Source organism: Oncorhynchus keta, chromosome 2 (genome assembly GCF_023373465.1).
Source record: "Oncorhynchus keta strain PuntledgeMale-10-30-2019 chromosome 2, Oket_V2, whole genome shotgun sequence".
Classification (NCBI taxonomy): domain Eukaryota; kingdom Metazoa; phylum Chordata; class Actinopteri; order Salmoniformes; family Salmonidae; genus Oncorhynchus; species Oncorhynchus keta.
Window position 1 is genome coordinate 12,123,468 of NC_068422.1, and position 24,494 is coordinate 12,147,961.

At 41.8% G+C, this 24,494-nt stretch overlaps 1 protein-coding gene across 4 annotated transcripts; it reads right to left on the minus strand.

Moving 5' to 3' along the window:
* Positions 1-162: 162 nt before the first annotated feature.
* LOC118372939 (eukaryotic translation initiation factor 2-alpha kinase 1-like) lies at positions 163-24,122 on the minus strand. 4 transcript variants are annotated; one of them, XM_035758985.2, is made up of 15 exons: positions 23,678-24,122; positions 14,761-14,928; positions 14,422-14,558; positions 14,266-14,309; positions 13,922-14,021; positions 13,746-13,826; positions 13,495-13,591; positions 13,331-13,379; positions 12,865-13,237; positions 11,128-11,224; positions 10,889-10,995; positions 4,429-4,549; positions 4,059-4,138; positions 729-962; positions 163-440 (listed from the first exon to the last, which is right to left on the minus strand). In XM_035758985.2, exons 1-15 carry the CDS (start codon positions 23,823-23,825, stop codon positions 315-317), a joined length of 1,962 nt encoding a protein of 653 aa, XP_035614878.1. In that variant the 5' UTR covers positions 23,826-24,122; the 3' UTR covers positions 163-314. The 4 variants fall into 4 exon arrangements, with proteins under 4 accessions (XP_035614878.1, XP_035614876.1, XP_035614879.1 ...); XM_035758983.2 differs by having other exon boundaries at positions 13,465-13,591; XM_035758986.2 differs by lacking the exon at positions 23,678-24,122 and adding an exon at positions 15,192-15,503 and having other exon boundaries at positions 13,465-13,591.
* Between the last annotated feature and the right edge of the window lie 372 nt (positions 24,123-24,494).

The following is a 24,494-nucleotide window of genomic DNA, read 5'->3' on the forward strand; positions in this document are numbered from 1 at the left end:
TTAGTGAGTGTGTCTAATTCATTTCCTGGAATTCAAGTGGTGAAACAAATACAAGCCTTGTTGGCTTGATTACCTTCATCATATGAGTATATTAGTCGTAACCACAAATTATGTAAATTAATCTTGACCGGATAAAAAATATTGTCTACAATGAGAGAGGAGTAAATTAAATAAGATTTATTGTACAGTTTTAAAACGTTAATGTCACAGTGTTAGATCCACACACACATTCAACCATGTGCACCAAATTATTAATGTGGTAAGGTAAAGGGTTTGAATATATTGGGTTTGAAGATGGGCAGAGGTGGTTGATGTCAGGTCTTGTCGGTTGGATGGGATGCCTGTTGCGTGCTCTGAGTCTGTAGCTGACTGATCTGTCTCCTGAGTCTAACTATCTCCTCTTCCTGCTCTTCAACCCTTCTCTGCAAGCCATGGATAACCTGGAAAGAGAAGAGGGCCATTGGAGATGTTTGATCTGTGATAAATGTTTAACACTCTTCTCCTGATATTTACTTTTAGTAGTTTGGCACCAGATTGAACCTGGTTGCAGTGTCAAAGTGACCTAGGGCAAATATTTATAGCCAAGCAATGCTACTAGCATTTGGCTCATGTCTGTTTGAACTTGATCAATAGCAGCGTAAATATGGCAAGCTGAAATTCAAGAAGTACATCAAGCACATATCTATCAAAATGGTAGTCTCGTTCCCAGCCAGCCTGTTCATCCATACCATGTCTTTGCTGCTGAACAGCTCGCTCTGCAGCAGCTGTGTGGCGCTGGGTCGTAATGAGGGGTCTCTGCTGGTCAGCAGTGTAATGTACTTGGCCAGAACAGGCCAGCACTGGGAGAAGGAGTCTGGGACCTTCCCCTCACGGAGGTCTCCTAGTGTACGCACGCGCTCCATCTCTGTCCCAAAGGGCTGGAACAGCTCCAGGGCCACCACTCCTACACTGTACATGTCTGACTGCAGGCCAGAAGAAAAGGCATAGTGATCCAAATCAAATCAGCACATATTATTGCAAAATGTGTAGCAAAATGCTTGTGCTTCTAGCTCTGAAAGTGCAGTAATATCTAACAATTACACAACATATACCCAATACACACAAATCTAAGTAAATTAATGGAATAAAGAATATATACATATGGATGAGAAATGTCAGAGCGGCATAGAATAAGATACAGTATATACATATGAGATGAGTAATGCTAGATATGTAGACATTATTAAAGTGACTAGTGTTCCATTTATTAGTGGCCAGTGATTTCAAGTCTATGTATGTAGGCAGCAGGCTCTATGTGCTAGTGATGGCTATTTAACAGTCTGATGGCCTTGAGATCGAGAGACTGAAAAACAGCTTCTCTCCCAGATTTGATGCACCTGTACTGACCTCGCCTTCTGGATGATAGTGGGGTGAACAGGCAGTGGCTCGGGTGGTTGTTGTCCTTGATGTGTAAATATGTTTTATGTATTGATATACTGTGTATCAATTGGTTTATAAATACACATTTTATATTGTCCGTATTATAATTCTATATACTTTTGTTTTATGTAGACAACTCACACTAATTCACCTGATGTTCTGAAAGAGCAGAAAAATCTGGACCCCTACAAATCAGCCAGGCTAGACAATCTGGACCCTTTCTTTCTAAAATGATCTGCCGAAATTGTTGCAACCCCTATTACTAGCCTGTTCAACCTCTCGTGTCATCTGAGATTCCCAAAGATTGGAAAGCAGCTGCGGTCATCCCCCTTTTCAAAGGGGGGGACACTTTTGACCCAAACTGCCACAGACCTATATCTATCCTACCATGCCTTTCTAAGGTCTTCGAAAGCCAAGTAAACAAACAGATTACCGACCATTTCGAATCCCACCATACCTTCTTCACTATGCAATCTGGTTTCAGAGCTGGTCATGGGTGCACCTCAGCCACGCTGAAGGTCCTAAACGATATATATATATTTTTTAAATTTTACCTTTAAGAACATATTCTTATTTTCAATGACGGCCTGGGAACAGTGGGTTAACTGCCTGTTCAGGGGCAGAACGACAGATTTGTACCTTGTCAGCTCGGGGGTTTGAACTTGCAACCTTCCGGTTACTAGTCCAACGCTCTAACCACTAGGCTACGCTGCCGCCATCGATAAGAAAGCCGTATTCATTGACCTGGCCAAGGCTTTCAACTCTGTCAATCACCACATCGTCATCGGCAGACTCGATAGCCTTGGTTTCTCAAATGATTGCCTCGCCTGGTTCACAAACTACTTCTCTGATAGGGTTCAGTGTGTTAAATCGGAGGGCCTGTTGTCCAGGCCTCTGGCAATCTCTATGGGGGTGCCACAGGGTTCAATTCTTGGACCGACTCTTCTCTGCATACATCAATGATGTCGCTCTTGCTGCTGGTGAGTCTCTGATCCACGCAGACGACACCATTCTGTATACTTCTGGCCCTTCTTTCGACACTGTGTTAACAACCCTCCAGGCGAGCTTCAATGCCATACAACTCTCCTTCCGTGGCCTCCAATTGCTCTTAAATACAAGTAAAACTAAATCCATGCTCTTCAACCGATCGCTGCATGCACCTGCCCGCCTGTCCAACATCACTACTCTAGACGGTTCTGACTTAGAATATGTGGACAACTACAAATACCTAGGTGTCTGGCTAGACTGTAAACTCTCCTTCTAGACTCACATCAAACATCTCCAATCCAAAGTTAAATCTAGAATTGGCTTCCTATTTCGCAACAAAGCATCCTTCACTCATGCTGCCAAACATACCCTTGTAAAACTGACCATCTTACCGATCCTCGTCTTCGGCGATGTCATTTACAAAATAGCCTCCAATACCCTACTCAATAAATTGGATGCAGTCTATCCCAGTGCCATCCATTTTGTCACCAAAGCCCCAAATACTACCCACCACTGAGACCTGTACGCTCTCATTGGCTGGCCCTCGCTTCATACTCGTCGCCAAACCCACTGGCTCCAGGTCATCTACAAGAACCTGGCAGGTAAAGTCCCCCCTTATCTCAGCTCGCTGGTCACCATAGCAGCACCCACCTGTAGCATGCGCTCCAGCAGGTATATCTCTCTGGTCACCCTGTGACGACCCTCCCACTCTGTCTGCCGTATTCTCTCTGTTATTTCCTTATTAGGATGCTGGTGGGCGGAGTTGGGAGGGTCGTCAGCTACATGGGAAACACCTGGGCCCGGTGTCTCCCAGGATAAATACACCACTTCCCCATTCATGGAGGAGACTCTCTCCTTTTGTGTTGTGGTTCTTGGTGGCCTTTTGTTTGTTTGTTTGCTTTGGCACCTTTCATCACCCTGCATTATCACATTCATGCATGCAAAACACTCACTTACACTACTGATTACACACACCATTGTATATTATACTTAGTTGCTTTAGTTAATAAATACATATTTTGCTACTCCTTATCTCCACGTTGTCTCCCTTTGTTACGGGCTTTGAGCCGGATCGTGACAACCCCCAAAACTAATTCTTCCTTTGGCCGCCTCTCCTTCCAGTTCTCTGCTGCCAATGACTGGAACGAACTACAAAAATCTCTGAAATTGGAAACACTTATCTCCCTCACCAGCTGTCAGAGCAGCTCACAGATTACTGCACCTGTGCATAGCCCATCTATACATTTAGCTCAAACAACTACCTCTCCCCCTACTGTATTTATTTATTTTGCTCCCCATTATTTCTCTCTCTACCTTGCACATTCTTCCACTGCATTCTACCATTCCAGTGTTTTACTTGTTATATTGTATTTACTTCGCCACCATGGCCTGTTTTTCCTTCTTGCCTTTACCTCCCTTCTCACCTCATTTGCTCATATTGTATATAGACATTTTTCCACTGTATTATTGACTGTATGTTTGTTTTACTCCATGTGTTGTTGTATGTGTCGAACTGCTTTATCTTGGCCAGGTCGCAATTGTAAATGAGAACGTGTTCTCAACTTGCCTACCTGGTTAAATAAAAGGTTAAATAAATAATTGTGCCAAGTAATTTTGGTATGTCAAATATTTCTGAAATGGAGATGATTTACCTTTGAATCATAGTGGGAGCCCTCCAGTTGTTCAGGTGCAGCATAAACAAATGTCCCCACTCCAGTGGTGTGTGAGGAACCTGCAGAAAGATTTCAAGCAGTGTCAAAAATATACAGTACCAGAACCAACCAGGCAAAATGTTGTCATAGAATGGGATTTGGATGCAGAGCCATAGCCCCATCTACTGGCGATTAGAGGAATTACACCTATACCTACAAGTGTCCACTTTGATTTGATACACTGTATACATCTTTGAGATGTTGAATGTTTACATACACACATATATATATATATATCGTAACAACTGTTACAACCACTGAGCTTGTGCTGATAGACACATTAGAAAAATGGATTAAATCTGTTTCTCACCGGTGTTCTGTGAGGTGGAGGGTGGCTTTGCCTCGTCATCCATTATTATATCCCTGCAAGCCAGCCCAAAGTCTCCAATCCTCACATGGCAGTCAAGTCCATGCAGGAAAATATTTCTGGGCTATAAAACAAAAGCATACAAAATGTAAAACATTTATATATCATATTTGTATGGTGAGTGTGAGGTCATAATGCTATAGGAGATTCTAAAAGAAGGATTCTACTCTAAAATGCAATTCTATTTTGTCATTACCACTAGGCCACATTAATGCTTTAGTATATTGTTAAACTTTTTAATTTTTTTAAATGTAATTTCAAATGTGTAATATTAGTAACAAACCATGTCTTAACCCCTAATGCATGCGGTGTACACAGAGTGTACAAAACATTAGGAACACATGCTCTTTCCATGACAGACCAACCAGGCTAATCCAGTTGAAAGCTATGATCCCTTATTGATGTCACCTGTTAAATCCACTTCAATCAGTGTAGATGAAGGGGAGAGGTCAAAGAAGGATTTTTTTAAAGCCTTGCTTAAGAGAATTGAGACGTGGATTGTGTATTTGTTCCATTCAGAGGGTGAATGGGCAAGACAAAAGATTCAAGTGCCTTTGAACGGGATGTAGTAGCAGCTGCCAGGCGCACCGGTTTGAGTGTGTCAAGAAATGCAACAGTTTCCCATGTGTATCAAGAAAGGTCCACTACCCAAAGGATATTCAGCCAACTTGACACAACTGTGGGAAGCATTGGAGTCAACATGGGCCAAACACAATGTGGAACGCTTTCGACAACTTTTAGAGTCCATGCCCTGACGAATTTAGTCTTTTCTAAGGGCAAAAGGGGGTGGAACTCAATTTGATGATATGCCGTTTAAAATTAATGAAGCAATAGTTAAAGGAGATGTGTCTAGTATTATCACATTTTTAAATCTCACCCGTCAACGAACCTGTTCAGATTTGGAAATACCGTACTGTTTTTTCTACACTTCAAAGACAGGCAAGTGTTTAAAAACATGTCATTTTTTCTAGCTGAAATATCTGCCAGTGCGTTATCAGTCACATGGTCTGATAACCTGACCCCTTTACTTGGCCCCTCAAAAAGCTCTAAATATCTGCCAGTGCGTTATCAGTCACAGGGTCTGATACCCTGACTGCGGTGACCCCTTTACTAGGCCCCTCAAAAAGCTCTAAATATCTGCCAGTGCGTTATCAGTCACAGGGTCTGATACCCTGACCCCTTTACTTGGCCACTCAAAAAGCTCTAAATATCTGCCAGTGCGTTATCAGTCACAGGGTCTGATACCCTGACCCCTTTACTTGGCCACTCAAAAAGCTCTAAATATCTGCCAGTGCGTTATCAGTCACAGGGTCTGATACCCTGACCCCTTTCCTTGGCCACTCAAAAAGCTCTAAATATCTGCCAATGCGTTATCAGTCACAGGGTCTGAAACCCTGACCCCTTTCCTTGGCCCCTCAAAAAGCTCTAAATATCTGCCAGTGCTTTATCAGTTACAGGGTCTGATACCCTGACCCCTTTCCTTGGCCCCTCAAAACGCTCTAAATATCTGCCAGTGCGTTATAAGTCACAGGGTCTGATACCCTGACCCCTTTCCTTGGCCCCTCAAAACGCTCTAAATATCTGCCAGTGCGTTATCAGTCACAGGGTCTGATATCCTGACCCCTTTCCTTGGCCCCTCAAAACGCTCTAAATATCTGCCAGTGCGTTATCAGTCACAGGGTCTGATACCCTGACTGCGGTGACCCCTTTCCTTGGCCCCTCAAAAACGCTCTAAATATCTGCCAGTGCGTTATCAGTCACAGGGTCTGATACCCTGACTGCGGTGACCCCTTTCCTTGGCCCCTCAAAACGCTCTAAATATCAGCTGCACAAATGCAATGCATCTATGTGTTATGTTTAAAAAGCACTTTACAACTCAAGTGATTATTATTATTAAAATAATATAGCTCAGGTAGGATAGGCCTAAATCTAATAGAAAATACGGGTCGTCACCAAAATCTAATTCATATCGACGTCACCAGCAATGAAGAATGTTGATGTTTCCAAACTTGCCAATTCTTCAGAAACAGCATCAGAGCACTGACAGAGTACAGCGCTGGAATTGGCTGTTCCGAGGCTACTTTTGAGGCTGAAAACCAGGATTTCACGATAACCAAACACGCAACTTTTCAATAATGTAGAGCAGGGGTTCCCAAACGTTTTTGGGCCACGACCCCATTTTGATATTTTAAAAAATTGTGCAACCCCACCATGTAAAAAAATTTTGGCTATGAAAGTCTATTACAAATCAGTCAGACAGTACTTTTGACAGTATTTAAAACGTAAAGTATGGTTTGAAGTGACAAATGCATGGGCGCAACTTTGGTTTTAGAAGTCGGACAAACAGTTGGATAAACACTCCAAAACAGCCTATCCGACCGCTCGGAGGTGTCCGCATGGTCCTAAAGCACACCTTTGCCTCATTTTGTATCACATTCCAATGATAAAACTGGGGGGGGGGGGCAACATCTTTATTTCAGAATGTGGGGGTGGGAGGGACATGTCCCCAGTGAAAGTTGCGCCCCTGCTGAAATGCATCAGAAAGGTATTGGGAAATTCAGAAGATCCTCAGGCAATACTTTTTTATGATCTTTTGTGTAGACTAGAACATCATCAATGATGATCTTTTTCCCCCAGTCTAATTTAGCGCCTGGTCTTGTCCATTCTGTTCTAATAAGACTTGTAAAAATTGTAGCGGGAAACAGAAGACATATACACGTGATAGAGCCACATTGGTAGGAAGAAAACAAAAAACATTCTGTTTATTACAACCGCATCTAGCGGCTACCGGAGGTTACTGACATAACCCCGGGAACTATGAAACAAGCGCATTTTTTAAAATATTATTTTTAGGATTTTCTCCTCTCGGGACCCCATTTTAAAATCGACCCCTAGTTTGTAAAACACTGATTTGTAAAGCAAAGCGACAAATGCTTTAGTAGGATCTTCTTCGAAACGAACGTAAATGTTTCAGATGCTAAATTTAGGGCTGTCCCTGAAAACAAAAAAATATTGGTCAACCGATCGATTGTTCGAAATGTTTAAACTTATTTTTCCATATATAGGATAGACACAACCTGTGTGTTTGAATAAAACCCAACTACATATAAACTGAGCTTGTTTGATGCTTTAAGCACACCTTTGATTAACTAATTAAGACACACAAATTACTCAAGAAAGAGCACGATGGTCACATTGTGTTAAAAAAAAAAAGACAGTGAGTGCCCGCACGTTGTCTCGCTCTCCTACCTACTGCAGCGAAAAGGCACCACAGCACACACAGCAAGTGTTTATTGCGCTGTCCGTGCTGAAGCAGCAACATTTCAGCCATTTAGTTTCTTACTTGTTTCTGACTGAAAACTTGTTACCGATATCCCTCATTTGTTTAGGAGATTCCCTCTTCCCTCAACCCTTTCTCTCTTTACGTGACACATGCATATTATCATAATTACATCAATAAATTGGTTATAACAAACTCCGAACGCAGTAATGTCAATGGCAAAATGGATGCAGAGGACATGAAAAAGAAACTCGAAACGGGACAATGTTTACAGGTTGTTCAGGAGGGTTGGGGAAGTTAGATCTTTGGAAGAAATTTCACTTAGTTGTGGAAACTATTGGAAATCAAGAAAAAGGAGGGTAAAGGAGTAAGTGTTACATAAGTATTGTGTGTGCCAAACAGTTGCGGTTAGATTACAATATTATGATATGGAAATGTGTGTACCAGAGAGTCTGTTCTAACGAGGAGAAAATATAATATAAAGCCTTTATTACAGCAGACTAAAAACAGTTGCATGCATTCATGAATTGTGGTTTATTTATTGTTTCGGCTAATTATTCAAAGCTCACTTTTTATTATTTAATTTTAAAACTAAAATGCTTGATTGCATTTCAAATCATGAATGACTCGTATGCTGTGTGATGACATGAATGAATAAATGATACAGTAGCCTATATAAAGTATTGAAATACAGGCCTAAGTAAGTTACGGTATTAAGACTAAACAGGATGTACTCTTTGGCCTACAGCTTGATGGTGGTTATACAACGCTGCTATATTAAGCCTACTAATGAAAACGACATTACTTATTGTTATAGTGATGATTATAATAATAATTGTAATAATAACAATCAGAAGGAGATCAAGAAAAAGGAGTGTATAGGAACGAGAGCTGTGTGCATATTATGTGTGACAAACAGGTGCTGTTAGATTACAATATTATTTATCTGCCTGTTTGGAACAGTTGTAAACAACTGTAATTAAGTAATACCAGCCTATTCTAATGACAAAAAAATAGTAAAGCCTTTATTACAGCATAGCAAAGATTAAAAACTGCCGAATCCGACATTTTGCCATTGCATGAGGCTTGGTGCTCACAGAATCAGTAGGCTATTAAACAAACACTAACAGGAAACAGAAGCAAACTTTATCTTCTGTAGATATACAATGCCTTGCAAAAGTATTCACCCCCTTGGAGTTGTCTATTTTATTGCGTTACAACCTGTAATTTAAGTAGATATTTTATTTGGATTTCATGTAAATGGACATACACAAAATAGTCCAAATTGGTGAAGTGAAATGGGAAAAAAAACTGAAAAGTGGTATGTATTCCCCCTCTTGCTATGAAGCCCCTAAATAAGATCTGGTGCAACCAATTACCTTCAGAAGTCACATAATTAGTTAAATAAAGTCCACCTCTGTGCAATCTAAGTGTCACATGTTCTCAGTATATATACACCTGTTCTGAAAGGCCCCAGAATCTGCAACACAACTAAGCAAGGGGCACCACCAAGCAAGCGGCATTATGAAGACCAAGAAGCTCTCCAAACAGGTCAGGGACAAAGTTGTGGAGAAGTACAGATCAAATATCTGAAACTTTGAACATCCCACAGAGCACCATTAAATCCATTATTTAAAATGTTTTAAAGAATATGGCATCACAAAAAACCTGCCAACAGAGGGCCGCCCACCAAAACTCACAGACCAGGCAAGGAGGGCATTAATCAGAGAGGCAACAAAGAGACCAAAGATGACCCTGAAGGAGCTGCAAAGCACCACACCAGAGATTGGAGTATCTGTCCTTAGGACCACTTTAAGCCATACACTCCACAGACCTGGGCTTTATGGAAGAGTGGCCAGAAAAAAAGCCATTGCTTAAAGAAAAGAAATAAGCAAACACATTTGGTGTTCGCCAAAAGGCATGTGGGAGACTCCCCAAACATATGGAAGAAGGTACTCTGGTCAGATGAAACTAAAATTGAGCTTTTTGGCCATCAAGGAAATGCTATGTCCGGTCCAAACCCAACACCTCTCATCACCCCATCCCTACAGTGAACCATGGTGGTGGCAGCATCATGCTGTGGGGATGTTATTCCATCGGCAGGGACTGAGAAACTGGTCAGAATTGAAGGATTGATGGATGGCACTAAATGCAGGGAAATTCTTGAGGGAAACCTGTTTCAGTCTTGCAGAGATTTGAGACTGGGATGTAGGTTCACCTTCCAGCAGGACAATGACCCTAAGCTTACTGCTAAAGCAAAACTTGTGGTTTTAGGGGAAACATTTAAATGTCTTGGAATGGCCTAGTCAAAGCCCAGACCTCAATCCAATTGAGAATCTGTGCTATGACTTAAAGATTGCTGTCCACCAGCAGACCCCATCCATCTTGAAGGAGATGGAGCAGTTTTGCCTTGAAGAATGGGCAAAAATCCCAGTTGCTAGATGTGCCAAGTTTCGAGACATACCCCATGAGACTTGCAGCTGTAATTGCTGCAAAAGGTGGCTCAACAAAGTATTGACTTTTTTTTTTTGGGGGGGGGGGGAATAGTTATGCATTCTCAAGTTTAGTTTGTGTTATTTGTGGTTTGTTTCACAATAAAAAATATTTTGCATCTTCAAAGTGGTAGGCATGTTGTGTAAATCAAATGATACAACCCCCCAAAGATCCATTTTAATTCCAGGTTATAAGGCAACAAAATAGTAAAAATGCCAAGGGGGTGAATACTTTCACAAGCCACTGTAACTGATGCATAATAGCCATGTTACTTAGTTAACTTGATTTCCAAAGTGCCCATTGAGGCAGTTATATTATGGTTTGTAAAGTGCCTCAGGGTGCTCTGCAGCAAATTGTACTTCGACCAGAATGTCACATTTGTTAAGGAGGGTGATGAAGTCCCACCTCGGTTCCCCCGCTTTCCCAATATGGAGGACTTCACAATGCCTCAAAAGAGTCTAACTCCCCCTGTCCATTAAGGTGAAAGCATGTTACTTTTACATTTTAACACGCATTACCTCATGTGATCTACCTGAGGCAAAACCTCCTTTGTGACCATTTGATTGTGTACTTCTATTCTTGTGAAATTAAATAATATACACTTAAATAATACACTTGTAAAGAACATACCTTCAGGTCTCTGTGCATGATACTTCTAGAGTGAATGTATTCCACTCCTTCAAGTATTTTATGTAGAATGCTAAGGGTTTGTTTGATGTCCACAGACCCATAAGGATCTGTAAAACAAAAGCCAAAACATACTCTTAACAAATTCTGCAGAATAGAAACAATCAAAACATTGATAATGTTGAATGAAGAGTGAAAGCAACAAAGGGGTGCATCTTATTGTGCAAGTTATATATGCTCACTTTGTGAGATGTGTTCGGTGGTTCTCTCGGAGATCCAGTCTTTGAGTGAACGTTCACACAACTGCATCTGAATATACAGCATGAGGTGGAACTGCACCTGAGGTAGCCATAGAATAGTGTCCAGTAAAATCAGTTTGACAAAAAGAGAATCTATAAACTACCAGACAAAAGTTTTAGAACACCTACTCATTCAAGGGTTTTTCTTTATTTTTTATTATTTCCTCCATTGTAGAATAATAGTGAAGAGAACAAAACTATGAAATAACACATATGGAATCACGTAGTAATCCCCCCCCAAAAATTATACATTTGAGATTCTTCAAATAGCCACCCTTAGCCTTAATGACAGCTTTGCACTCTTGGCATTCTCTCAACCAGCTTCATGAGATAGTCACCTGGAATACATTTCAATTAACAGGTGTGCCTTGTTAATTTGTGGAATTTCTTTCCTTCTTAATGTGTTTGAGCCAATCAGTTGTGTTGTGACAAGGTATGGTTAGTATACAGACGAAAGCCCTATTTGGTAAAAGACCAAGCCCATATTATGGCAAGAACAGCTCAAATTAGCAAAGAGAAACAGCAGTACATCATTACTTTAAGACATGAAGGTCTGTCAATATGGAACATTTCAAGTGCAGTCGCAAAAACCCTCAAGCGCTATAATGAAACTGTCTCTCCCAAGAATGGAAGACCCAGTTACCTCTGCTGCAGATAAGTTCATTAGAGTTGCCAGCCTCAGAAATTGTAACGCAAATAAATGCTTCAGAGTTCAAGTAACAGGCACATCTCAACATCAACTGTTCAGAGGAGACTGTGTGAATCAGGCCTTTATGGTTGAATTGCTGCAAAAAAAACTACTAAAAGGACACCAATGAGAAGAAGACTTGCTTGGGCCAAGAAACACGAGCAATGGACATTAGACAGTTAGAAATTTGTCCTTTGGTCTGATGAGTCTTTTTGGATCTTTGTGAGACACGGTGTGGGTGAACGGATGATCGGATGATCTCCGCATGTGTATTTTCCACCATAAAGCATGTAGGAGGGGTGGTGGTGCTTTGCTGGTGACACTGTCTATGATTTATTTAGAACTCAAGGCACACTTAACCAGCATGGCTACCACAGAATTCTGCAGCGATACGCCATCCCATCTGGTTTCGGCTTAGTGGGACTATCATTTGTTTTTCAACAGGACAATGACCCAAAACACCTCCAGGGTGTATAAGGGCTATTTTACCAAGGAGAGTGGTGGAGTGCTGCATCAGATGACCAGATCTCAACCCAATTGAGATCGTTTGGGATGAGTTGGACCGCAGTGTGATATGTTATGCTCAGCATATGTGGGAAGTCCTTCAAGACTGTTGGAAAAGCATTCCAGTTGAAGCTGGTTGAGAGAATGCCAAGAGTGTGCAAAGCTGTCATCAAGGCAAAGGGTGGCTACTTTGAAGAATCTCAAATATAAAATATATTTTGATTTGTTTAATACTTTTCTGGTTACTACATGATTCCCTATGTGTTATTTCATAGCTTTGATGTCTTCACTATTATTCTATAATGTAGAAAATAGTAAAAAATAAAGAAAAACCCTTGAATGAGTAGGTGTTCTAAAACTTTTGACTGGTAGTGTATATACAGGGGACATTTGTAGATGTCAGAGTTGGAAGGTTAGAGGATTGTGTTAAAACAACAGGATAAGAGGCCCTACCGAGCTACATTATACAGGTTACACAGTATCAATACCTCCTTGGTGGAGCATTTCGTGTCCCATTCCTCGCTCCCCACGTCGATGTAGGAGTTGTTGTTCAGCTCCATCTTGTTCCTGGTTCCTGAGGCCTCCTCTGACAGGGCCGAGCCATCCCAGCTGACCACAGGGCAACCGTCCGGTGTCAGGCCACGCCGTCCCAGGAACACACAGGGGACAAAGTTCTCGGAGACACGGGTGTGGCGCATGGTTTTAGGACACACCGCCTGTGTGCTCTTCTCCTCTTTAGGGGCCAGGGCTTTCACCCGGAGGATCTCTGGTACTTTTGCAATGGCCACTGGCTCCTTCGAGTGATCTGAGTTCTCAAAGACTATTGAGGAGCTGTTGCTACTGCCGGTACTCTCCTCAGTGCTGTGAGAGTGGGAAAATACATGTTTCAGAATCTAATATGATATTCAATCATAACTGGTCTTGTAATTCAGTTATATGAGATAATAATGGTACCGTTCTGGCTGCGCAGGCGTTTCCAGTGCTGGCAGTATTGATGCAGGGTCTGAAATAGAGAAATGTAAATGAAAAAACAAACAATAATGAAGAGAGGTTAGCTATGAATAAATGAAATAATTTGAATTTCGAACACGTCAGAGGAGAGAAGTAACGGAAGTCACTGATAAAAGCAGGTGCGACATGCTCCATCCAGGCAGTGTGGTAGCCCACTACATTGATGTGCTGAAGACTGGATAACACTTTAACTTCTCTGAGAACCTGAAACAAAGACAGGAAAATACTCAATGACAAACTCACTTGTGTCCGTTATCGAATAGTGCACTGAAGTATACTGCATTTTTGGATCATTAAAACACAATACATTTTAAATTAATTGTGTGTGTGTGTGTATATATATATAAATAAAACATACCTTCATGCAGTCTTCCCGTGAAACATTCTTGATGAGAATTTTCTTCACAGCATACTTCTGGCCATCCAGCTTGTTTGTTACCTGGAAAGCACATGACCAAAACGAAGAGGGAGAAATTATTCCACTGTAGGTTATATTAATGCACTGGTATCATTTTTATTTTGACTAGACGATACCTTAAAGACTTTGCCATAGGATCCTTTTCCAAGTCTAGAGAGCTCTTCAAACTCGCTGAGGTAGCGCGACGCCTGTGCCTGGAACAGACCTTCTGTTGGTCTACGGTGAGGAGGATAATAAGCAGAGACAGATCCTCAAGATCCTTTCACAACACAACGTACACAGCAGTACATTTCATTTATTTTGACATTTTAGTCATTTAGCAGACGCTCTTATCCAGAGAAACTTACAATTAGTGCATTTATCTTAAGATAGCTAGGTGAGACAACACTAGTAGCTTAGTGAGACAAGTCAACACTAGTAGAAAAAGACAAGTGCCATTTTTTTTCTGTACTAATCTTACCTTAGCGTAAGGCTCTGGCTATCTGTATTACATAATCTTTGACCCTGAAATGGCAGGAAAAGAAACTGTCATTGAGTGAATATCAATGATAAACAAGAAACTTGACCACGCATGTCCCACACTACATTATCACTAAATGGCCACATCAAGTGTTACCTGTGGGAACAGGGAGGTGCTGGCAGCATCCAGTAGTTCAATGAAGGCTCTGTTGTGCTGGAGTCTGACTGAACTGAACTCCTCACTGATGGCCAATGGGGAGAGGAGGTTCATCGCTGCTAAACGCTGACCAATGACTGTAGAGGGCAGTTATTCACTGTAGTGTTTGTTGTTCACAAGTTCTTTTTTTCTTCTCATGATTTTTCACACAACAAAATATTTTTTTTACAGAAGTCAGTGATGTTTAAAAAAAAATCATATCCTAACCTCCCTCTACACAACAACCAGAGAATGTTAATATTCTATTGACCGAGAAAGAGTTTAGTTGATCCTCTTTACCTTTGAACAGCATACGTGAGCGGGTCGGGTCGCTCTCGTAGACAAAGCACAGGTGTTCCAGCAGGGACCCAAGCAGAAGGTGGTTGGGGATGGCGGAGGCAAACTCCTGGGTGGACAGGTACTGCTTGCCAGCTATCAGAACCTCACAGTTGTTATCCAAGTCGGACGCTGTGTTTACATAGAGGAGAATGAGAAACAGGACAGAGAAGTGAGTGGTAAGTGTTTGTAACAAGATTATTGATTATGTAATAAATGGGAGAAAGCTAAGTTGTGTGTCTCAATGGCGAACAGCCCCCTCCAAAACTTCCTGTAGCCAGATGGCCAACATTGCATAAAAAATAATCACCAACATGTGTGTGATCACTTTAGAACCGCTTTTATGAAGAAAATAAGATTTATAGTTAACAGTTGAAAGAGCAAATGTATCTTACCTTCGGCAATAACTTTGGCAATTAGCGCTGCAATTTCTTTCTCCCCTAGGTCCATTTTGTCTAACGGTATGTGTGATATTAGCTCAATATGAAACACTTCCAACACTAATGCAAGATTAACCTAACCACTTCAAAGTCAGCCAGCCCATCATGTTTATGCATGCTGGGGTGTGCTCAGTAGTAGGGCTTATCTGTCTACAACAGTACACACAGGACCCTCCACCCAAGGTCGCTAACGTGGAGGAAAATATAAGGGAAGAAGAGGTGTGAGAAACATGCCAAAAACGCTATGTAATGTAATGACTGTTGGTTTATACTGTACTCATTGGATTTGGCAACAGTTTATGTACAGTACCAGTCAAAAGTTTGGACACCTACTCAGTCAAGGGTTTTTCTTTATTTTACTATTTTCTACATTGTAGAATAATAGTGAATACATCAAAACTATGAAATAACACATAGGGAATCATGTAGTAACCAGAAAAGTGTTAAACAAATCAAAATAGATTTTATATTTGAGATTCTTCAAAGTAGCCACCCTTTGCCTTGATGACAGCTCTGCCCACTCTTGGCATTCTCTCAAACAGCTTCATGAGGTAGTCACCTGGAATGCATTTCAATTAACAGATGTGCCTTGTTAAAAGTGAATTTGTGGAATTTCTTTCCTTCTTAATGCATTTGAGCCAATCAGTTGTGTTGTGACAAGGTATGGGTGGTATACAGAAGACAGCTCTATTTGGTAAAAGACCAAGTTTGTCCATCATTACTTTAAGACATGAAGGTCAGTCAATCTGGAAAATTCAAGAGCTTTCAAGTCCAGTTGCAAAAACCAACAAGCGCTATGATGAAACTGGCTCTCATGAAGACCACCACAGGAAAACAAATGCTTCACAGAGTTCAAGTCACAGACTACATCAACTGTTTAGAGGAGACTGCGTGAATCAGGCCTTCATGGTCAAATTGCTGCAAATAAACCACTACTAAAGGACACCAATAATAATAAGAGACTTGCTTGGGCCCAGAAACACGAGCAATGGACATTATACCGGTGGAAATCTGTCCTTTGGTCTGATGAGTCCAAATTTGAGATGTTTGGTTTCAACCTCCGTGTCTTGTGAAATGCAGAGTGGGTGAACGGATGATCTCTGCATGTGTGGCTCCCACCATGAAGCATGGACGAGGAGGTGTGATGGTGCTTTACTGGTGACACAGTCTGTGATTTATTTAAAATTCAAGGCACACTTAACATAACTACCACAGCATTCTCCAGCGATACGCCATCCCATCTGGATTGCGCTTAGTGGGACTATCATTTGTTTTTCAACAAGACAATGACCCAACACACCTCCAGGATGTGTATGGGCTATTTGACCAAGGAGAGTGATGGAGTGCTGCATCAGATGACCTGGCCTCCACAATCACAAGACCTCAACCCAATTGAGATGGTTTGGGATGAGTTGGACCGCAAAGTGAAAGAAAAGCAGCCAACAAGTGCTCAGCATTTGTGGGAACTCCTTCAAGACTGTTGGAAAAGCATTCCAGGTGAAGCTGGTTGAGAGAATGCCAAGAGTGTGCAACGCTGTCATCAAGGCAAAGGGTAGCTACTTTGAAGAATCTCAAATATAAAATCTATTTTGATACATTACCCTACGCGTAGGGGTAATACACTCGACCACTGCTACTCTACTACTCTCTTTTTTTAGCATACAAAGCCCTCCCCCACCAACCCTTGAGAAAATCCGACCACGATGCCATCTTGCTCCTACCATCTTAATGTATTGTGTGGCGTACAGCAGGTCAGCCACCAGGGGGAGACTCGTCGAGGCCTGGTGGCAGACGGAGTCAACATCACGAGGCGATGGCTCCCTCTGCTGGATGTGCCAGGTCTCGACAGGCTCTCCGGCCAGGACTAATTGAGGCTGATTGTGGTTGGTGGGTAATCAAGGGCTGATTGCTCACCAGCTGTACGAGTCCCATAAAGTTGCCAGAAGGGCAGCACACAAGGAGAGGGAATGAGGGAAGAAAGGTGACTTCCGTATAGTTGGAGACGGTTCCCGAGCTAAAAGGAGGGAGTTCAGTTTTTGTGCCCGACAGGATTACAGCAAGACCCAGAGCCCAGAAGACGGTATCCCGGAGGAGACCGATCCTTTTGATTTATTATTTAAATAAACACCCTTGAAACCGAGCTAATCCTACTGTCCATGTCCGATCTGTGTAAACGTCATGACCAAATCCCCTGGTCTGCCACTATAGGCAGAAACTCAAACAGGATGGCCAGTGACTCATTGAAACAATTCAGCATTTCAGTTTTGCTATATATGACAAACCTGAAATGCTGAATTGTTTAAATGAACACTTTGTATCATCTGGTAGGCTGTTTGATTCAGTGTCCTCTGTCTCTGTACAACCCTGTGTGGATGAACCAGTGAGAGCTGGTCAAACTTTTAGCTTTTTGCCATTCTCAGTGCAGGTGGTACATAATGCCCTGAAATCCTTAAATCAGAGAAAGCCTGCAGGTCCTGATCTTTTGGATCCCTGCTTTTTAAATCTGGCAGCTGATTTCATAGCTGAACCACTTACATCTCTGTTCATTCTAACCCTGGAATGTAATGAAATTCCAAAGATCTGGAAATCAGCATTTGTCCTACCACTTTTAAAAGGGGGAGATTCAACTCTTAATTATAGGCCAATATCAAAGATGTCACCCCTGGTGAAAATACTTAACCCTTGTACGTGAACAGCTAAGATAGTTATTTACTAACTCTATTTGATAAATGTACCAATCGGGCTTCCTGGAAGAAGCACAGCAAAATTACAGCAGCCATGAAGGTTTTAAATGATATCACTGAAGCCATTGACAAAAAACAGCACTGTGTCTCACTTTTTATTGATCTCTCGAAGGCTTTTGATACAGTTGATCATGCTATAATAAGGCAGAGATTGTCGAGTGTAGGTCTTTCAGAGCATGCAGTTGCATGGTTTGCTAACTATCTGTCTGATAGTGCACTCAATTTGATGGGCTTATGTCTGTTAAATTGTCTGTCTTGAATGGTGTGCCCCAAGGCTCTGTACTTGGTCCTCTCTTATTCACTATTTATATAAATGTTTTAGACAAAAATGTCCAAAATGCACAACTTCATTTTTATGCTGATGATACTGTTATTTACTGTTGTGCCTCGTCTCTTACAAAAGCTTTCCAGAACATGCAAACTGCTTTTTATACTGTTCAACATACCTTGTGTCAACTGAAGCTTATCCTCAATACTGACAAAACTAAACTAATGGTGTTTTATAATGCAAGAAATAGACCTCTGAACCTTTCACCTATTACTACCTGTCAGGGCAAGGAGATTGAGGTAATAACCTCATAAATATCGTGGAATTTTAATTGATGACGGCCTATCTTTTAAATTACATATTCAACAACTTACAAAAAAATTGAAGCTGAAATTGGGATTTTATTTTAGGAATAAGGCCTGTTTTTCTTTTGAAGCCAGGAGGCTAGTATCAGCTACATTTATGCCTTTACTAGACTATGGGGGTATTTTATATATGAATGCTTCCGCTCAGTGTTTGAGATCAATTGACACTCTTTACCATGGCACTTTGAGATTTATTTTAAACTGCAAAACTCTTACGCACCACTGCACTTTGTATACCAGGGTTGGCTGGCCTTCTCTAGTCACTCGTAGGCTCAGTTACTGGTATACTTTTATTTACAAAGCCTTTTGGGTTTACTACCTTTTTATTTGTGCATTTTTATTGTTCAGAAATGTGGTGGGTACTCTCTTCGTCCGCTGGACTTTATCCTGCTAATGTCCGAACTGAATTTGGTAAAAAGGCTTTTATGTACTCTGCTCCATCGTCTTGGAACACCTTACAAAATACTCATTTGTTTTTCATGTTGTCTGTCTGTAATGTTTTTGTAATGACTTGGTGCTGCCCATTTTGGCAAGGGCGCTCTTGAAAAAGAGATGTTAATCTCAATGAGCCCTTCCTAGTTAAATAAAGGTTAAATAAATAAAATAAAAAAATAAAATAAGAGTGACTAGAACCATTCAACGCTGGTCTGACCAATCGGAATTCATGTTTCCAGATTGTTTTGATCACGCGGACTGGGATATGTTCCGGTCAGCTTCACAGAATAACATTGACCTATACACTGGCTCTGAGTGAATTTATACGGAAGTGCATTGGAGATGTTGTACCCGCTGGGACTATTAAAACCTACCGTAACCAAAAACTGTTGATGGATAGCGGCCTTCGCTCAAAACTGAAAGCGTGAACCACCGAATTTAACCATGGAAACAGGTCTGGGAATATGGCTGAATATAAACAGTGTAGTTATTCCCTCCGCAAGGCAATCAAACAAGTGAAATGTCAGTACAGGGACAAAGTGGCGACGCAATTCAAAGGCTCAGACACGAGACGTATGTGGCAGGGTCTAGAAAACCAGCCACGTCACAGACATCACGCTTCCAGACAAACTAAACACCTTCTTTGCCTGCTTTGAGGATAATACAGTGCCACCATCGCGGCCCGCTAACAAGAACTGCGCCCTCCCTTCTCCGTGGCCGATGCGAGTAAAACCTTTAAACAAGTTAATCCTCGCAAGGCTGCTGGCCCAGACGGCATCCCTAGCCGTGTCCTCAGAGCATGCGCAGACCAGCTGGCTGGTGTGTTTACGGACATATTCAATCTCTCCTTATCCCAGTCTGCTGTCACCACATGCTTCAAGATGGCCACCATTGTTCTTGTACCCAAGAAGGCAAAGAGATTAACTAAAATGACTACCGCCCTGTAGCACTCACTTCTGTCATCATGAAGTGCTTTGACAGACTAGTCAAGGATAATATTACCTCCACCTTACCAGCCACCCTAGACCCACTTCAATTTGCATACCACCCTAACAGGTCCACAGACGATGCAATAGGCATGACACTGCACAATCACATCTGGACAAAAGGAATACCTATGTAAGAATGCTGTTCACTGACTACAGCTCAGCATTCAACACCATAGTACCCCACCCTGTGCAATTGGGTCCTGAACTTTGACGGGCCGCCACCAGGAGGAGAAGGTAGGAAACAACATCTCCACCTCGCTGACCCTTAACACCCCACAAGGGTGCGTGCTCAGCCCCCTACTGTACAACCTGTTCACCCGCGACTGTGTGGCCATGCACACCTTCAGCTCAATCATCAAGATAGCAGACAACACAACAGTAATGGGCTTGATTACCAACAACAAGACAGCCTACAGGGAGGAGGTGAGGACACTCGGAGTGTTGTGTCAGAGAGGCTGCTCCCTACATGGAGACCCAATCACTGGCCACTTAAAATTGATCACTAGTCACTTCAAACAATGCCACTTTAGTGTTTACATACCTTACTCATATCATATGTATATATGATATGTCAGAACCAGAAGCAAAAGCATTTCGCTACTCGCATTAACATCTGCTAACCATGTGTATGTGACAAATAAAATCTGATATCACATTATTGGGCACAGACAACAGCACAAAGGGCAATAAGGTAGAGATAATACATCACGCAAAGCAGCCACAACTTTCAGTAAGAATGTCCATGATTGGTTCTTTGAATGAAGAGATTGAGATAAAACTGTCCAGTTTGAGTGTTTGTTGAAGCTCGTTCCAGTCGCTAGCTGCAGCGAACTGAAAAGACGAGCAACCCAGGGATGTGTGCGCTTTGGGGACCATTAACAGAATGTGACTGGCAGAACAGGTGTTGTACAGTGGGGAGAACAAGTATTTGATACACTGCCGATTTTGCAGGGTTTCCTACTTACAAAGCATGTAGAGGTCTGTAATTTTTATCATTCAACTGTCAGAGAGGGAATCTAAAACAAAAATCCCGAAAATCACATTGTATGATTTTTTAAAGTAATTAATTTGCATTTTATTGCATGACATAAATATTTGATACATCAGAAAAGCAGAACCTAATATTTGGTACAGAAACCTTTGTTTGCAATTACAGAGATCATAAGTTTCCTGTAGTTCTTGACCAGGTTTGCAGTGTGTGCAGCAGGGATTTTGGCCTACTCCTCCATACAGACCTTCTCCAGATCCTTCAGCTTTCGGGGCTGTTGCCCCAGCTCCCTCCAAAGATGATCTATTGGGTTCAGGCCTGGAGACTGGCTAGGCCTTTCCAGGACCTTGAGATGCTTCTTACGGAGCCACTCCTTAGTTGCTCTGGCGGTGTGTTTCAGGTCGTTGTCATGCTGGAAGTCCCAGCCACGACCCATCTTCAATGCTCTTACTGAGGGAAGGAGGTTGTTGGCCAAGATCTCGCGATACATGGCCCCATCCATCCTCCCCTCAATACGGTGCAGTCGTCCCGTCCCCTTTGCAGAAAAGCATCCCCAAAGAATGACGTCCCTGATGTCTTTACACAGCCCTCTGGTCTTGGCCATTGTGGAGACGTTGGAGTCTGTTTGATTGAGTGTATGGACAGGTGTCTTTTATACAGATAACGAGTTCAAACAGGTGCAGTTAATACAGGTAATGAGTAGAGAACAGGAGGGCTTCTTAAAGAAAAACTAACAGGTCTGTGAGAGCTGGAATTCTTACTGGTTGGTAGGTGATCAAATACTTATGTCATGCAATAAAATGCAAATTAATTACTTAAATCATACAATGTGATTTTCTGGATTTTTGTTTTAGATTCCGTCTCTCACAGTTGAAGTTTACCTGTGATTAAAAAAAAGACCTCTACATGCTTTGTTAAGTAGGAAAACCTGCAAAATCGGCAGTGTATCAAATACTTGTTCTCCCCACTGTATGTGGAGGATGAGGGCTGCAGCAGGTATCTCAGATAGGGGGAGGGGGGAATGAGGCCTAAGAAGCTTTTATAAATAAGCAATCAACCAGTGGGTCTTGCGAAGGCATACAGAGACGACCAATTTACAGAAGAGTATAGAGTGCAGTGATGTGTCCAATAAGGAGCATTAGTGGCAAATCTGATGGCCGAATGGTAAAGAACACCTAGCCGCTCGAGAGCACCCTTTCCTGCCGATCTATAATTGGGTATCCGCATGGGTAGGATGATCATCTGAATCAGGGTTAGTTTGGTAGCTGGGGTGAAAGAGGAGTGATTACGATTGAGGAAACCAAGTCTCGATTTAACTTTAGCATGCAGCTTTGATATGTGCTGAGAGAAAAACAGTGTACCGTCTAGACATACTCCCAAGTACATGTATGAGGTGACTACCTCAAGCTCTAAACCCTCTGAGGTAGTAATCACACCTGTGGGGAGAGGGGCATTATTCTTACCAAACCACATGACCTTAGAGGTGTTCAGAACAATGTTAAGAGCAGAGGAAGCTTGTTGGACACTAAGAAAGCTTTGTTGTAGAGCATTTAACACAACATCTAGAGAAGGGCCAGCTAAGTATAAAACTATCATCTGTGTATAAATGGATGAGAGAGCTTCCTACTGCCTGAGCTATGTTGTTGATGTAAATTGAGAAGGGCGTGGGGCCTAGGATCGAGCCTTGGGCTAGTCCCTTGGTGACAGGCAGTGGCTGAGGCAGCAGATATTCTGACTTTATACACTGCACTCAGAGAGGTAGTTAGCAAACCAGGCCAAAGACCCCTCAGAGACACCAATGCTCCTTAGCCGGCCCACAAGAATGGAATAGTCTACCGTATCAAAAGCTTTGGCCAAGTCAATAACAATAGCAGCACAATATTGCTTAGAATCAAGGGCAATGGTGACATCATTGAAGACCTTTTTTAAGGTTGCAGTGACACATCCATAACCTGAGTAGAAACCAGATTGCATACCAGAGAGAACACTAAAACATCAAGAAAGCCAGTCAGTTGATTATTGACAAGTTTTTCCAACACTTTTGATAAATAGGGCAAAATAGAAATAGACCTATAACAGTTAGGATCAGCTTGATCTCCCCTTTAAATAAAGGATGAACCGGGGTTACCTTCCAAGTAATGGGAATCTCCCCAGAGAGGAGAGAGAGGTTAAAAAGGTCAGAGATAGGCTAGAAGAAAGGGTGTAAACCGTCTGACCCAGATGTTTTTTTAGGGTCAAGTTTAAGATGCTCCTTTAGCACCTGGTTGCATCAGGTGAGAGGGTTATGACTCAGAAGGTTATCTTTTTAGGGCTGCAGAATTGGTCATGAAGCCAATAGGAGTGAAGGAAAGACATGGCTATAAACAACATTATAGAAAAATCTCTCACTTAGCTGATTGGTCATAGCTAAATTAGTTATTTGTCAAAAATGTGAGGAGGGATGTAGCCACAGCTGTGATGTACTAGCTATCTATCTGCCCCGTGGTGATGTGAAGGTGGTGTGGATCAAAAGCAGCCCCCAAAACTGTCCAGGTAGGTTGAGAGGTTTGCTGACAGGAAGACTGCGCCCACAGCCCCACACATGATTTCTCAATTCTGCCGAGCGAGTTAGCATGAACATATTTGTACAGTGTCTGGTGTCTGTCAACTTACTGTCAAATATAACCTCGTCGTCATCTTCACTGTTGGTCAAATTAAACACACTGCACTCATGTCCGGTTGTGGTGGTGGTTAGATTTCGGTTGATCACGCTGCTGCTATTTGAACTTACCCCTCGTTGCCCGTTCAGAGAGCTAAACATGGCGATTTAGGAAGATTCAGCTTGTTAACCTATTAAATATGACCTAACTTTTAGAATACTTAGGCGTTAATATTTTCCATTCCGCATGAATCATAACTAGTTAAGGTTATTCAAAAAGAATCACGTCAGAAGAGCCCCATACGGTCTAGTTTCAGCATTGCCGAACAATACACACATGAAGGGAGTGAAGTCTTGTCTTAAAACACCACGAGCTGAACATAAATTCAGTTGAATAATTTCATGTCCACTGTGAGAAGCTTACGAATTAAGTCTGATTTCTTTTGTACCATCATATATTGATGAGATTGTATCACATTTAGTAACTCTATCCATTTATGCAATACATTTAACTCGATCTTGTTCGTTTTATTATTTTGTGGGACACGTCAGATAGTCCCTGTAGCGTTTCATCTCACTTCGTTCCTTATCATGTGATCCTAGCAAATGATGACGATGAAACGCTACAAATGTTTATTGGTGACATACAATTACAAACTTGAGATATTTTTTTAAAAATAGGGTGAACCAGAAGCAATACAATATAGACGAAATATATAACTTTGGGGTGAATCATTGAAAAAGTGAGTACTTTTTCGTTTGAGCCCATCTCTAAAATGCGTATTCTTTCTGATGTGTGGTGTCAAGAATAAATGTGTAAATGTTATTGTC

What these genes read in the sequence shown, in the direction of transcription:
- LOC118372939 (XM_035758983.2), bottom strand. Translation starts at nt 23,825, where the DNA reads ATGTTTAGCTCTCTGAACGGGCAACGAGGGGTAAGTTCAAATAGCAGC. An exon ending in CACGGGAAGACTGCATGAAG is followed by an intron (nt 13,592 to 13,745) that starts GTATGTTTTATT and finishes TCTTTGTTTCAG; the next exon opens with GTTCTCAGAGAAGTTAAAGT. An exon ending in CGAAATGCTCCACCAAGGAG is followed by an intron (nt 11,225 to 12,864) that starts GTATTGATACTG and finishes TGGCTACCTCAG; the next exon opens with GTGCAGTTCCACCTCATGCT.